The sequence below is a fragment of the Pelecanus crispus genome, chromosome 3, assembly GCF_030463565.1.
Source record: "Pelecanus crispus isolate bPelCri1 chromosome 3, bPelCri1.pri, whole genome shotgun sequence".
Lineage (NCBI taxonomy): Eukaryota > Metazoa > Chordata > Aves > Pelecaniformes > Pelecanidae > Pelecanus > Pelecanus crispus.
The window spans coordinates 4,716,468-4,733,200 of record NC_134645.1 but is presented as its reverse complement, the minus strand read 5'-3'; the positions used below and the strand labels follow the sequence as shown (position 1 = coordinate 4,733,200).

The window sequence follows — 16,733 nt, the reverse complement described above, 5'->3', positions numbered from 1 at the left end:
GGGTGCAATTTAAGATGCTTCTAAAACACTTCTCAAGGATCATCTTTCCATATGCTATTGTGGCAGCGCTATTTTCTGTTTTATCCTCCTTTTAAATATAATGGAGGGTATGGTTAGTGAAGGTTTGACGTTTTTCTTCACTGGTCTGGCAGAACCAAGTTTGCGATCTTCCAGCAGACAGTAAAACCAGTACTATTTATATCTTTTCCTGAAACACAGTGGAGTAAGAAGTCTCTTTTTTTCCTTAGGCTTAACATTTCTTGTTATGTGGAACTGAATTATAATTTCAGCCTGACATTGAAAATTTGGAAGGATTTTTTTTCTATACTGCAGAGTTGAATAAACTACTAAAACTTTGTAGATAAAACATGCTGTAAATCAGCATATTTTTTCAATATTTTCCATAGATACTACACATCTTACTGAAAATCCAAATTATTGTTTGAGCATGAGGCCTTCAGCGCAGATTATTTTTGACACCCCTAGTTTTGCACGTGCGAATAATTACAGTGTTCTGCACGCAATCTAAATTTTCTACTTGACTTTGCTGTTACATGAAGATAGTATCAAGTAGTTGATAAATGAATGGTGCCAGCTGTGGCCAGACAGAAGAAGGAAAATGTCTATCAGTGTTTATGAAAACATGATGAGTTTCTAAAATCATGCACTTTGATACTCTCTTGTGTATTAAAAATGGTGTTTGTTTTTCCTGTTTTTTAGTTAGACATAGGAGATCATGCAGTATGAGGGGGATTTATTGAAAAGCGCTTCTTTCTTGCTTTCCAACCATGTCAGTTATAAAGATACCTCCCTTTGGAGCACAGTGCTACAGAAAGACTATTTTAATTACACTATGAATTAAATCCAATTAAAAAGCAATTGCACCTACATCTGCAGTTCTTAAGTACTGTTTTTATTGCACCTTGCCATTAGCCAAAACCAGTGTAAATATTGGCTTAACTATCCTGCTGACTTATTGTACGGTCATAATGTTTTGTCATCTTTTAAGAACCCATATGTGGAAAAAGGCTGCAATTACAATGTTGTTGTATGCACTTTAAAGTAGCCAGGTTTACAAATAAAGCATGTTGTTGTTCATGCACTTAGGGAATAATGTTCAGATTAGATAGTTCCTTCTATTTATTCAATAACGGTCTTTATATTTTGTTCAGGACCAGCAGTTCATAAACATCAATATAATAGCAATGCGGTGACGGACATTAATTTGGATAATGTTTGTAAGAAAGGAAATACCCTTTTGTGGGATCTGGTCCAGGATGAAGATGCAGTAAGTTGAATACCAGAAAATAATATTTTTTAAAAGAAAATAAATATATACTATTCAGTGACCTTTTTTTCTACTTGCTGTAGATTCATCTCTCTGAAGGGTTAATAAATGAAGCAGAGAAGCTGCTCTGTTCTTTAGTATGCTGGTTCACTGACAGACAGATTCGAATGAGATTTATTGAAGGCTGCTTAGAAAATTTAGCAAACAACAGGTAACTTAAATCATAAATTATCTGTTTTTACATTTATCTATTTTTGCAACATATAGGAAATCCAAGTTGACTGTAACAGTTATTTAACTTCACAGGAAGAGAAGTTAAACCAGACAAAAGCAAAAGTATAAAAATAGTTTTCAAGGTGTTATGGATGTATCTGATGTTCCATTCTTCTATTCTATCAATGTCCTGAATTTCTCATCTTGTTGCATTTGTCTGTTCTCCCTTCTGCCAGAGGTTACTGCCCTCCTACCAGTTGGTAAAATCGGGTCCACATCTTAGCCAGTTGAGTGCAAGGTCAAGTGCCTTAGCATAAGCATTTTGAATTGAATATTTAGATTTTACATGCAAGTGGCTAAGGAACAGACAAGTTCTTTTCCACCAAGTCTATTGTGGGGTTTAATTTCTGTGAAGAAGCAGCTGGAGGTAGAAGTAATACCTTGACCTCAGATAACTTGCTTTCATACCAGCCAAAGCTATGAGATTGTACAGTTTGAAGACTGGCAAAAGTGGAATTTATTATGTTGATACAACCAATCAACTGCTGGACATCACCTGCAATGTTATGTTGTTAACTTTTTGTTAAGAAATGTATTTGTAAGATGAGTACAAGTCTACTAAGATATTAATTAATAAAAGAACTGTGAAGGTACTCATTGCTGATACGAAAGTTCTGTTACATGCAGTTTATGCACGCCTTGAATTTTCCTAGATAGTTATCTTACAATACACATCTACTTGTGTCTGTAATGAGTTTGAGGCAGATTTATTTCTGCTGTCATCTGTTTGTAGAAAAACCGTACTCATTTTGCTCAAATTTCAAAAGGTAAGTATTATGAAACTCAAAACTAAGAATTTCTCTTTTGAAATTTAAGTAATTTTTAATAAGCAAGATGTATACTGTTTTATTTTTATACTTGTCCAACAGCTGTGTGTCCAAGGTATTACTTGTAAAGAATTTGGAGTATGTGTAGTACAGATTCAGAAAACTAATTGGCTGACATGATAGTAAACCTCACATGGATATTTCCAGTCCCTTCAGTTATCCTATTTGCTCACTGAACCTGAGCTTCTCAAAGTAATTTTAAAATGGACTATTTTAATTTTGTAACAATCATATATTGTTGTCATTTCTCTCTTTCTCCTTCAGATCAGTAGTAGTTTCACTTCGTCTTCTTCCAAAGCTGTTTGGTACGTTTCAGCAATTTGGGAGCAGTTATGATACACATTGGATAACAATGTAAGTAGCCCCCAACAGAAGTGATGACATTTAGGGGACTGCTCTAGGTTTGCTCCTTTAAGTGTGGTCCAAATTAATAATGACCTAAGGTTATCATCTGTCTGTTATCTGGCCTAGTTGTATGAGCTTGCCTAATCACTCAGGTCTAGATTTCTTCATAATACGCACTACTGTCGTAACTGAAGTGAAGACTAATTTATGTATTTTTTTTTTTTTTTAATCTCCACCCTTTAAATCCCAAAGGACTTGCAGACAGTACTAGACATCCAGTAACAGTGTACTGTAAAAGGTTGTAATAACTTGATGTTACGTCATTCTGGTCTCACTGTATATCAAATGCTTCTCAGTAATAAAAGATTTGATTTATAAGAAAACCATTAAAATGTGAAGATACATAGTATAGCATGCCTTGATATAGCTAGCTGGTCTAACTGTAGAGAACAGACTACCGGAACTTCTGGGAAAGATTACAGTGATTATCGGCAATTTTTCTTGTCTTTTTTGACATGACGTTTAAATATATGCCTGGTTCTGAGTTTTAGCTTAGACCTTTTCTGAATTAGGGCCTTTAGGAACAGTTTTCGTGGTCTCAAAAGGGAGGGTTCTCTGTCAATTCTATGCCTGAAAATAACGATGATGAAAAGGAAGCAGAGAGTACCGTACTGGAAAATACTTCTGAATTCATGGTAGATGGCAAATGGAATGTGTACTTTGGTTTTACGTGTATGCAGTTTTCCTGTAATAGCTTTCTAATTTCTGTAGCTTTTCTGATCTTTTAAAGCAACCTGTAATACTTTCTGCCCTTTAAATTGACACAGGTGGGCAGAAAAGGAGCTTAATATGATGAAACTTTTCTTTGATAATTTGGTACACTACATTCAGGCAGTCAGGGAAGGACGACATAAACACGCATTGTAAGTACACAACTGACTTGGATATTTTATGTTTTTAAACGTTTCTTTTCTGCTTTTCTTCTGGTGCTTCTGATGTTTTTTTTTTTAAATAGCTTCCTTTTCCTTAAAAAAACCCACACAAAAACTCTCATGTCATTTTTGTTAGACATGATGTTGCATATTTGTTTACAAATAAAGCACGAAGATTTTATATATTCAAATCAATTTAAAGTGATTTCATATCATAAAACTATTCAAATGTTTCAGTTTTAAAATCTGTTATCATTAACCTTTGCAGTAGTTTTCTTCTGTTTAACACATCCATCCGCACTTTCCAATCTGTATGATTAAAATTAGGTGTATATACACAAGTGATACAATTTCTAGCTTCCCAATCCTGGAGGAATCGCCTATTCATGTTTTGACAGATGTCAAAGTCAGTATGTAAATATGGCCATCCACAATTAAAAAATGTTGCTATTTATGGGTCAAATTTTTACTTCATCATACACCTTTATATTGGACATTGCTCTAATGAGAAATTACTTCAAAAGCTGTTTGAAAGTGGGATGAATTGCTTTAAATTCAGGCAAAACGATATGTTGTTCTGCTCCTTTGACCATGAAGCTTCTGCCTTATAAATAGATATAAGGTTAATATTTTTATAATAGTTATGAAAATATTTTCATAAAGAGTGTGTATCAGCTGGGATCAGAAATTCAGAGTAGAAATATCAGCATTTTACAAGTTAGGGAAAAAATTAAGGTCAGATCCTGCAAGGTGCTAATGACAGAATGATGCACTTGAATTGCACTCCCACCACCCCCAAAAAACAACAGGAAAAGTACCTTACCTAGTAATGACTAGTGTGTCATTCCACTTGTGTGGTGTGGCTCTGTAATGTGTACAACTGGAGTCTAGACTATATACCGAACCGGAAGTTCAGAAAGAAACTTAGAAGAAAAAATTATCTATGCGTTTGAGAGGCACATGTGTGAGTGGGGAAAAAAGGTATGACAATAAACAATCAAATAAACTTCTGTTTTTATGCAAATCGAAATTTTAGATACAGCCACAGTGCAGAAGTTCAGGTTCGTCTTCAATTCCTGACGTGTGTGTTTTCAACTCTAGGATCACCAGATCATTTCAGTAAGTATTTGAGGTTACCTTATCAGAGAAGCACCTCGTAGTATGGCTCACATAGTTTTTAATAATCAATGTTAGGTTAAATAAATACAGTATTTTAAAGAGACACAATTTTAAATAATCTCTGATACTGTTTCAAAAGAAGCAAGACTTTTGATGAAAGCACAGAACCAACATTGGAGTTTAGATTCTGTTGCAGTTCTGTGAGAACAAATTTTTATGTCCTCTGTGCTTCAGTTTTTGTAAATATTACGATTGTAGTAATTACTGCAAGGAAGATAATGTATTCCCTATTTGTGGGTTTTGGTTCATGTCCATAATGTTCCCAGAGATCTTTCACTGGAGTGAACTGTAAGTTGTGATACCAAAAAGGAATAATTCTTTATATTTTAATACTGTCAGAAATTGGTTTACACTCCCTGTAGGGTCTGTTGCGAGAGTGGTATTCTGTATGGTAGTTGATCTGTGCAGATGCTGAAATCTTTTCACAGGTTAAAAATAGAAATCTTTTGATGTGGCTGATAGAATTTGAAGTTGAACGTAATTTTCTGTGGTTTTAGTAACCTCTGGTGACTTCCCCTACCATAAATTGTTTTGCCACTCTCCTCTTAAGCCCTTGTAAACTAATGGCCTTCAGTGTTGTCTCAGCATCAGCTCTGTACAGACTTTGGGTTGATTGTATATTGAGGTCATTTATTAAAATTACTGAAGGGAGGAGTCATTTGGGTAGTCTCTATAGGTAGTCAAAGTCGGCATGGCTTGTCCCTCTGGTCATTAGAGTACAGGAAGGAATGAGAATATCTGTAGCCTAAAGAAACAAAAAAAACCCTTGTAACACCGTATTTGCAATTGTTGACAGGATAGCCACAAATCTTTTTAAAGAAATTTGTTGGGATCACAACTGTTTATATGCCAACTAAGAAAATAAACCTACAGTTTTCTTGAAAGGAATAACAATGAAATAGTTAGAGAGATACTATTTTTAGCCACAGTCTCAATACGCAGGTCAAAGCTGGACTCTAGGTTGTGCCCAGTAATTATTTATGAACTGAGAAACAACCTGCTGTTTGGTACGAGATCTCGGGTCAGCCCACGTTACTCATTAGTTTAGTAACAACTGACAGCCCTAATGACCAAAAACTGTAGCTGATTGCCAGCTCTAAAAGGGGAAAAGTGTACAATTTCTAATTGGTAGGTGGTGCATTTTTCTTTTGTTCTTTCCAAAAACTTCTTGTCCTGACAAAAACTATTCTGATTTTTAGAATATCGCTATATATTTGATGTTATAAAGGAGTAGTTAAAAATACTTCCCTAATTTTAGGGTTGAGTTTAGAACAAGTGGACATACTGTGGCACTGCTTAGTAGAAGATTCTGAATGTTATGATGATGCACTACACTGGTTTTTGAATCAAGTACGAAGTAAAGATCAGCATGCGATGGGTATGGAGACTTACAAGCATCTTTTTTTGGAAAAGGTATGTAGAGAGTTAATTGCAACCTTATTAGTTCTAATAACAGTGTTCCTTTCCATATCAGCGTTATTTAACATATTTTAAATCGTTTCTATGAAAAATATGTCTTCAGTAGTTTGGAAGGGCCCCATTTGTCATGCAATGATTTTTCTCTTCTTGTAGGGAAGAGAGGAATGGGTTGGCGTGAATTCTTTTCACACTAGTATTTACTTGAGTGTTTCTTTGCAAATAGGCTGTGTGTTGTATCTGAAGCTATGTAGCGCTTCATTTCAATTTGAAAAAACGCCACCCAAAACTATACTTTCCTTTGTGATATATAGCTACCTGACTAAAAAAATTGCTTTTCTTCTTTTTGGGAGGGGTGTATAAATCTCATCAATACATCCACTGAAAACACGAGCGTGCAGCAGTAGAGCTTTTTGCAAGCGGTCCCATCCATTTCGACAGATGACATTACAAAATGGATAGATTGTGCAATAATTAATGTAGTCTAGTTCTTTTTCAAGGTTACACAGTTTTTGTCTAGTTTTGTAAGCATATGACTTTTTTGAACAGACATGTCATGTATGCTAACAAATTGTCCTGCTGTTAAGTTAAGCAGCTAATGTTTACAAGAATAATTGTTGTTCCCTCTGCACTGTTACAGTCCAAATCGGGGGTAGAGAGAAGAGGTTTTTGTTTAAGCCAATTATAGTTGATTTTTTTGTACTGTATATAGAATTCAGAGAATGTGATCTTTTGCAAGAATAAATATTACAATTAAAATTGTACTACCAAATTTGAATATAATTGGTAGTAACAATGACATTTTTCTGTGCTAATGAAATAAATACCCTGTAACTGCTATCCGTTCTGTCACTGAAATTTTTTTTCCATACTAAAGTGCATTCATTTTATTTAGATGCCACAACTAAAACCTGAAACTATCAGTATGACTGGCCTAAACCTCTTCCAGCATTTGTGCAATTTGGCTCGATTGGCTACTAGTGCGTACGATGGTGGCTCAAACTCAGAGGTAAGCCTGGATTCTGTGCTCATGTTTTTTCTTCTTTCTTAGGGAAGGGAAAAATTAAATTGCTTACCTGTAAAGGTGTACCTCTCGACTTATTGGCTTGAATATTGTTTACTGGTTTGAGATAATAATGTCACAGCCTGTAGTGGTGGGATTTGTGCAGATTTCCGCCTTGAGGAGAGCCCTGGAAGCTCAGGGCGTAAAAGTTCCAAATGTAGGCCAGTGAAATGGAAATGAAAAAGGCCAACGATCCTGAGCTTCCCTCATTACTCTAAGCACGTGTGGCTTTTGTCTCTAGAGGTAGAGATGAGAAACTACAAAGAAACTGATACCTGTTGCCTGCCTATCCTTGTGCAGTTTATCATATTCTTAGCATAACTGAACTGTATTCACTGCTGTGTTTAAAGAATGGGTTTGTAACATTTGCTTTTATAAATGAGAAGATTCAGATGAAAGTCTATTAGGCATATTTAATTCTGACTAGAAAGCTGTTGTAAAATGTGTCTCAGTTTACGTATGATGTGCTTTAGAAGCTTTTCTTCTGTAGTTTTTTATACAGAGAAACTATCTTAGAAATAAAGTTACATATAGGATATTTTTCTGTGAATTGATTTGAGGCAATTTTTTACTAAAATTTCTATTCTTGCAATGAATACCAATGATAGTTGTGGTTTTAAGGCTTCATTTAAAAGTATTCCTGTTTGTCAAAAATGAAAATTCACTCTCTTGGAATTTTAACCAGTTCTCCTCATGCTTCAAAGTAGGAAAATTTTTCTGTGAAAGTCAGAATTTTATAGTAATTCATGTGTGTAGTGATGAGAGCCCGAGCAGAGGAAAAATGGAGATATTTTTAGTAGTTGCATCAAGAGGCAAATAAAACATCTCAGGTCAGAAGACCATCACTCTGAGTAAAATAATGAAGCAATATTTTGTTTCTGTGCTTGTTTTCCTTTTGTCAAAACAGTTGTGTGGCATGGACCAGTTCTGGGGTATTGCTTTAAGAGCACAGTCTGGTGATGTCAGTCGAGCGGCTATCCAGTATATCAACTCCTATTATATCAATGGTATGATTTTTTATTTTTGTTTTCTGTTTAAAGTATTTTAAAGAATATCTAGCATTATCCTCTTTCTATTCGTAGTATTAAAATGCATAGTCCCAAAGTTGTGCATATATAATTTACTTTAACTGATATTACAGGTAAAACTGGTCTGGAAAAAGAACAGGAATTTATTAGCAAGTGTATGGAGAGTCTGATGATAGCTTCTAGTAACCTTGAGCAAGACTCTCATTCAAGTCTGACCATTATTGAAAGAGGACTCTTAATGCTGAAGACACACCTGGAGGCTTTTAGGAGAAGGTAAATAGCTTCATTGATATATTTGGAGGCAGCATTTATTTACATTCCTCCTATCATAATGATAAATGAGTTATGAGTTATTATTAAGTATTGGCTTCTTTGTTTTTCATTGTGTAAATTAAAGACAGTAGTGGAGAATTTTGAAAGCTAATATATAAGGTTTAAGCATTTACAAGAGTTGGCCCTTGTCCTTGTATAAAGACATGGATGTGGTTCATGTCTCCCCATCCCTCACCAAAAAATCTTTTTCGAAGTTATTTTAGTTTTATTTGAAAAATAGTGAGAACATCAGTAACTTCCTCTTGTTTTGAAAAAACAGTGAATAGAGGTGCAAGTTTTGTCTTTCCTCTTACTGTTTATCAAACATTTGTGTTAAATAGGTTTTGACAAAAATACTTTTTCAATGTTTTTACCTGCCTCTTAAGGTTTGCGTATCATCTGAGGCAGTGGCAGATTGAAGGCACTGGTATCAGCAGTCACTTGAAAGCCCTGAGTGACAAACAGTCACTCCCACTAAGAATTGTATGTCAGCCAGCTGGACTTCCTGACAAGGTAGTTAAAAGCCCTTTTACAAGGACACCCTACATTGCTAAATATCAGTAAGTCCACTGGGCACTTTGAAAAATAAAATACATCTTTTATTTCAGATGACTATAGAAATGTATCCTAGTGATCAGGTGGCCGATCTACGGGCAGAAGTCACCCATTGGTACGAAAACTTGCAGAAGGAGCAGATAAATCAACAAGCACAGCTTCAGGAGTTTGGCCAAAGCAGCCGCAAAGGGGATTTCCCTGGTAAGCTATAGTACTCATGTCTGTATTTTTTGCCCTTACAAGGGTTCATCCATTTAGAGCTTAGAAGATTACGGTCTTTTCCTTCCCCAGATATCCTAAATAAGCAAGCATTATGATTTATTTTCCTCTAGCTGTAGTTACAGCTAGCATCACCCTCGCTTTTAATTAATAATGTTGTTTCTTCAGCACTACCATTTATTTGAAATAGCAAAGATGATGTACATCTGCCAAAGGTCCTTAGATCTAGCCAAGCTCCAAGTCGCAATAGATTTGCCCCCACATTATTTTTCTTCTCATTGTTCTTTTAATTAATTATGTTGTTTTCTGTAATTTGGAGGCTCTGTTACATAGAACCTTAATCTGTGTTTTGTGAAATGTATACATTTCTGGCTCTGCCGTTGATTCAGAATTTGAAGTCATAATTCAAATTCATAATTTATACCCTACATATATGTATTCCAGTCAGGTGTAAGATTTTCCTTACTCCTGCAACTGCTTTTTAATTTATGATCATCCTGTAGCAAAAATGATCATTCATCCTCTTTTTCATGCTCTTAATTTGGAATGTCACCTTGCTCCTGAGGTGGTCATTGTTTGCTTACAGTGTGATGAATACGCATCCTGTTGTTTTTCCCTTTCTTTATGCGTTTTTGAGTGAATGAAAATTTCTGCTGTATCCTTTAGGAGGAGGACATTTTCTAAATCCTACTGATGCTATATATCAGGGCATTCTTATTAGTTATTGCTGTTGAAAATGTTACTGTTTTCTGAATTATCTTCTCAATGTTTTCTTTCTTTCTTTCTTTCTCATTATGAGCAAGAGTTAGCATGTAATGCATATTATCTGAACAAATTCTGTCCATGAACATCTTTTTCCAACACCACTGCCCATTAGTATATGTGTAAACGTGAATCTGACTTTCTTTTCATAGTTTAACAACTTCTAAAAAATGTGTTTTAATGAGACACACTGTCAGTAAACCAGACTGAGTTTTAGACATTCTAATTACCACCTTTGTGAAATCCTTTTCCAGCCACTCGTCAGAAGCTGTTTTAGTGAAGAAACTATCTTGTTTTCCACCAAGTATAGCCGCGTAGCAGAAATTTTTGGTTTTGTTTTACTGGGATTTTAGGAACACATGATTCAGAAAATTCAGAATTGCAGTCCTACAGCAGCTGCAGTTCAGTCGTGTTACATATGTACATATGTCTTTTGTTTTGTAGAGTGCCTGTGTTGGTATCTGTAATTTTGTACCCTTTTTGTGGATGTTGTTTTATTTTTTCCTGTGTTTATTACACTAATTATTAACACACCATAACTATGGGAAACTGGAGAACCATGAAATTTGTATCTGTCAATTCTAAATCTAGCGTCCTTTGCTAGGTTTAAAACCTGTGTTAATGCCTCCAATTGCTTCATCTTGTAATTGATACATGTGTTGGCTGATAGGTGCATAAAGTCCTGTAAGAGGCTAAATATCTTATTAACCAAACTCCTGAAGAAGGGTTTCTGTATTGTTCTGTGCATGCCACCGTGCGTTTGGAATAATCTAGTGACATGATTTCTGCTTTGCGACTGCTAATTTTGAGAAAATAGGGCTGAAACTGAGACTTGCGGTTAAAACCTGTAGTTTTACTCATCCATACCTTATTTTGGGGACTGTTTTGTATAGATTTTAAAAAAAGAAAGAACTTTCTAAAAGCATTTTGTTGGTCACAAAGATCTCTGTGAATGATAGTTCAGCGTATTGACTGTTTACACTTAAAAACTTGGGTCATTCTGCATCACAGGAGACATGTATTGTAAGGTACATAGTGCACACTTCTGTCTTGGTGACCTTTTACTACGTCCATTTTAATATACCTGTACTAGTTAATCTACAACAAAAAACAATTCCTGGTTAAGAACCTGAAATGGTGACTATTTCATCAACTTAGGTAGAAATCTGAGCAGAGATTCCAAATTCCAGGAAAAATTAAAGGCTCATGATGTCAGAGTACAAGTTTTCCTCTTGCCTTTTCTTTATAGAGCTAAATCTCATTGTACTTACTTGGGGTTTAGTTGTTTTCTCAGGTGGGATTTCAATTTCACGAAATAGGTAGACGTAGTAGAATATTTGTATCAACTTTTGGCTGTTGGAATTCTGACTTGCACTTTTTTTGCTTCTTTTTATTTGTTTCATCTGTTGTGAACTGACTGGCACTTTCACACTGTTGGCCTCCTTTAGTGCTCCTGTTAACCTGCCTTCTCACCATTGTGATGGCCATTTCATTTTCAGCATCTTTGCGCAAATTGTCACTTTCATTTTCTTGCTGTTGGGATGCATGAACAAACGGGATGTCTGAAGTGACAGCAGTCACATCTAACGCCTGCTGTCTTAAAAGGAAGTTTAGCTTGAGAAGATGAAGACACTGAAAATTAATGTTTAACAGATTGTTACAGAAGTGAGGTAACTATTAATGTAGAAAGTGAAGCTGCAGGTTCTGAGATGGGCTAAAAGAACCTCAAAGCATTTATTAGTTACAGGTACATTTCTGAAGTTTTTGCCATCAAGGTTCTGCCAAGGGAATATCCAAGAATGCCCACTAGCCAAAACTTTGGGAATGCATCTGTAAGTAGTAGATGCATTCACATGTATTAAATGTTCCTTTTAACTCTCTTTCACTGTAATAAACTTATTTTTTTTTTTCCTTTTACCAGACATTTACCACATAATTCTTTTGAGGTCCCAATATCTATTGTAACATCTCTTGCTCATTTGAAATCTGCATTGCTCAAAGAAATGCGAGATTGTATTTGCTTCTCACTCAGGTTGTTTGTTGTATTCTTTCTTCTGAAATCTGTTACTAGTTTGCTGAAGTGCAGAGGATGGTAGATTTCTGTATTATTTTTGTGGATGATGATGCATTTGCCTACCTTTATCTGTTTGAAATTATTTTACCTGACTGCATTGATAAGTTTCAAAGCAGCCAGCTGAGGAGGACGGGAACAGTGGTAGATATGTGAGATTATGCCCAACTCCACGTAAAACCTTCCTGGTTTTACTGTTAACTGACAGATGTCTTTGGAGGGCTGCTGTCTATCCAGTTTTTCCCAAGAACATCCCAGAAATTTTGTTTGGGCAGGATTTGAGGATCATATGTGCTCGCCTGATACCTCCATTTATCTGGCAGTCCCATCAAAGTTACTGTGTGTACATCTCACTGGTTTGCTCCAGTTTGGAAACGTCAGCACTTGGGCGTGTATCTCAGCTGGTTTGGGGAAGCATCACCTGGATTTATTGCGTGCATACATCAGCAGAGATTGTGTGGCTGCAGGGTGCAGGTGAGGGGCTTTCAGTAATTACCAGAAGCAGCAGGCTCACTGCGCGTGCTCTACGCCATGCATGTCTTTATGACAGTGAAAGAATGAAGTTGAGGTTTGCTACGCATACATAGGCTTTTTTTGGTTCAACCCATGTCTTTGAATATTATGTTCCTATAGGCATGTAATACACTGCTTTGAAGCATTTTCAAGTTACAGAACTCTGAGTACTTCCTAAGATTTCAGTAAGAGGTTTAAAAAAATTGAAGAAGCCTCATTGAAATCCCAGTGTTGAAGTAGAGTGGCAGTGCAAGGCTGCTCTGCACTGGTGTGGAGGACCGGGGCCTAGTGTTGGAAGACGTGTGCTTGTAAGAACAGTGGCTGAAAAGCATAGCAAATTTCAATCCATGACAAAAATCTTTGTCCACCGGAATTGGTGGTTAGAACTATATGACTACTCTGAGGTATAAAGTCATTGTGCGTTGCCATGCTTGGTTACTGCTTGATTGTCTGCACCAAAGGAAAGGAAATTCTTCATCTCTTAATTGTTCAGATTTCTTGTTCAACGTTGAGAATTTTTTGAAGGGTGTTCTCAGTTTTTCCTTTCTGATGCATATGACATCTTCAGTTCCACCTTACATTTAAGTAAGATTAATCATCGCTTCTTTGCCTTTGCTGACTTTATCACAGGTGTGTGCTACAAAAGGATTTTGTTGATGATCACAATCATTTTCTATTACCCTTCTTTGGCATAGCATAATTTACTACAAAATATAGAAGGCATGTTTTAATCTGCATTGCGAACACTTCTCAGTACAAGATGGGGTGAACTGTTACTGAAAAGGTTATTTTTGAATACATGCAAGTAAATTTAGTTTAACGTAATAACCAGTTTTCGTAAGGAAATTGCATTAAGTTTTTGCCTCATTTTAATTGCTACTGAAGGGTGTACTATTAAAACAGGTCTTAATTAGAAAATGAAACTATGTGTGGTGGGTTGACCCTGGCTGGACGCCAGGTGCCCACCAAAGCCGCTCCATCACTCCCCTCCTCAGCTGGTCAGGGAAGAGAAAATATAACAAAAGGCTCGTGGGTCGAGGTAAGGACAGGGAGATCACTCACCAATTACTGTCAGGGCAAAATGGACTCGAGTTGGGGAAATTAGTTTAATTTATTACCAATGAAATCAGAGTAGAGTAATGAGAAAATAAAAACTAAATCTTAAAATGCCTTCCCCCCACCCCTCCCTTCCTCCCGGGCTCAACTTCACTTCTGAGTTCTCTACCTCCTCTGCCCCAGCCGCGCACGGGGACGGGGAATGGGGGCTGTGGTCAGTTCATCACACGCTGTCTCTGCTGCTCCTTCCTCCTCAGGGGGAGGACTCCTCACACTCTTTCCCTGCTCCAGTGTGGGGTCCCTCCCACAGGAGACAGTTCGTCACCAATTTCTCCAATGTGAGTCCTTCCCACGGGCTGCAGTTCTTCGCAAACTGCTCCAGCGTGGGTCCCCACGGGTCACAAGCCCTGCCAGCAAACCTGCTCCAGCATGGGCTCCTCTCTCTCCACGGGGCCACAGCTCCTGCCAGGAGCCTGCTCCAGCGTGGGCTTCCCACGGGGTCACAGCCTCCTTCGGGCATCCTCCTGCTCCGGCGTGGGGTCCCCCCCAGACTGCAGGTGGATCTCTGCTCCACCGTGGGCCTCCATGGGCTGCAGGGGCACAGCTGCCTCACCAGGGGCTTCACCATGGGCTGCAGGGGAATCTCTGCTCCGGCGCCTGGAGCACCTCCTCCCCTCCTTCTTCACTAACTTTGGTGTCTGCGGAGTTGTTCCTCCCACATATTCTCACTCCTCTCTTCCACTGCAATTGCTATTGCGCAGGTTTTCTTTTTTCCCCTCCTTAAATCTGTTATACCAGAGGTGCTACCACGGTCGCTGATGGGCTCGGCCTTGGCCAGCAGCGGGTCCGTCTTGGAGCCGGCTGGCATTGGATCTGTTGGGCATGGGGGAAGCTTCTAGCAGCTTCTCACAGAAGCCACCCCTGTAGCCCCCCTACTACCAAAACCTTGCCATGCAAACCCAATACGCTATGATTCTAGAAATTTACCGCAATATGTTTTTGTCCTAGGTGGCCTCATGGGACCTGTGAGAATGATTTCATCTGGGCATGAACTGACAACCGATTATGATGAAAAAACGCTTCACGAATTGGGTTTTAAGGATATGCAGGTATTACCAGCATATAGATAGCAGTCACTGGAAAAGATTGGTTGATATGTTGCTTTTGTCTTGTGCAGCTGATATATGTAGTGGTGGTGGAAAGTATACTTTTCTTTGGAAGCATCCTACAGTTTTCTGAAACTAGTTGTTTCATGCTATCCAAGATGCGCCTCCTGTAAGCTCAAACTTATCCTCTCAGTCCTTGCTGCTTTCAGTCTTTAGAATAATTAATAATTTTAAAAGCCTAATTCTCGTTATATTAGCAGATATGAAAACTCAAGGAATAAAGGTAAAATTTCAGGTTTTTTCATTCATCAAGGAAAACAAGGAACCAGTGAAAACAGAATCAAATACCCGCATTTTGTCTGAATTGTTGAACGCATACTAATTCCATAGTAGCGGTGACTAGCTCTCTCCTTTCACAAGTTAAATCTGAAGCAGTTTTTAATGCTTATCTGTAATTTTTTATCTCAGTTCAGAGTTCCTGTTAGAGTGCTCTTTGCTGAAGTCAACAGTATGGAAAAGTCTGATTTGATTTGTATAAGTGTGAATGACATCATGACTGTTTTAGGGAGGTGGGACTGTCACAAAGCTTACCGGCAGATCATCACAGACATTCTTTCTATCCAAAGGAAAACTAAACTCATACTGTACACCTTCAGGGATCTGCTAACATCCTTTTAGAAAGATTATTACTGGCTGATATGCTTGCATGTGCCATTGCTGGCTGTTAGCAATTGTAGCAGTTAGTCTGTCTTGACTCTCTGGTTCCAAATTGGATGATCTGTTGGATTATGTCCTCGATTGTTCATTAGTTCTTTTTGCTAAATGAATTGGGTTAATTCAAAAGCAAAACCAGTTTTTAAAATAATTTTTTTCCTATCAACATAGATCATTTTACAGAATTGGGCTATGGTACAACCAGATGAATTCTTATGTTTGCAGAACTTGGAGGAGCAGTAGCATTCAGTTTGAATGGCTGGGTGTGATCAATATATGGAGGTGATAACTGGTCAGCAGGACCGGTTCATCTGAGAATGGCTTTCCAAAACGTGGTTATGTCAGTATAACAAATGTCTGCTTTTCCAGCCACGCTGCTATTTGTGCTGCTACATCCTCGCTAGCATTTTCTGGTCCTTTGAGCCAATTTATCTCCTTTTTCCTCTGGATTAGTTTTTGTGCCATTTCATTAATGTCCTGAGAAGTCAGACCAGTACTAGAGTCTCCCCAGCCTGAATGGCAAAATAAAGGGCGAGGAACGAGGAAACAGAACTGTCTACTGCAACAACAGCAAACAGTGTCTGCAACTGCACCATGAATGACTTAAGTGAAAGCAAAACCAAACTTTAATTATAGCAGTTGCTCAAAATGCTGCTCAGTAAAGATTTGACAACAAAGATATTGATGTATCTTTAAATTTTTAATTCTGATCCTGTTGAAAACATTCCATGGTTTTAGCATAGGAATTTTTAAAACTGTCTGTTTCTTCTCCTTGTTGTTTCTGTTTCTAGATGGTGTTTGTATCCCTGGGCGCACCAAGGAGAGAACGTAAAGGTGAAGGAGTTCAGCTTCCAGCATCCTGCCTACCTCCTCCTCAGAAGGACAACATTCCAATGCTTTTACTCCTGCAAGAACCTCATCTTACCACCCTTTTTGATTTGTTAGAGATGCTTGCCTCTTTTAAGCCTCCTTCTGGAGAAGTGGCTATGGAAGATAGTGAGGTAATGTAGAGTAATTTTATTAGAATAATTACATTCAAGTCTTATTTAATTGGATCTATTTTTCCTATCTAGC

General features: G+C 37.4%; 1 protein-coding gene across 1 annotated transcript in view; it reads left to right on the top strand.

Moving 5' to 3' along the window:
• USP34 (ubiquitin specific peptidase 34) overlaps window positions 1-16,733 on the top strand; it is a 121,976-nt gene that overhangs the window by 43,825 nt on the left and 61,418 nt on the right. The window contains exons 18-30 of the mRNA XM_075706775.1: window positions 1,173-1,288; window positions 1,372-1,499; window positions 2,653-2,742; window positions 3,561-3,656; window positions 4,702-4,784; window positions 6,103-6,257; window positions 7,156-7,269; window positions 8,231-8,330; window positions 8,465-8,624; window positions 9,050-9,176; window positions 9,272-9,419; window positions 14,848-14,948; window positions 16,451-16,660. Of these exons, the coding sequence (XP_075562890.1) occupies window positions 1,173-1,288; window positions 1,372-1,499; window positions 2,653-2,742; window positions 3,561-3,656; window positions 4,702-4,784; window positions 6,103-6,257; window positions 7,156-7,269; window positions 8,231-8,330; window positions 8,465-8,624; window positions 9,050-9,176; window positions 9,272-9,419; window positions 14,848-14,948; window positions 16,451-16,660 (1,628 nt within the window). The remainder of the gene's footprint in view (window positions 1-1,172; window positions 1,289-1,371; window positions 1,500-2,652; window positions 2,743-3,560; window positions 3,657-4,701; window positions 4,785-6,102; window positions 6,258-7,155; window positions 7,270-8,230; window positions 8,331-8,464; window positions 8,625-9,049; window positions 9,177-9,271; window positions 9,420-14,847; window positions 14,949-16,450; window positions 16,661-16,733) is intronic.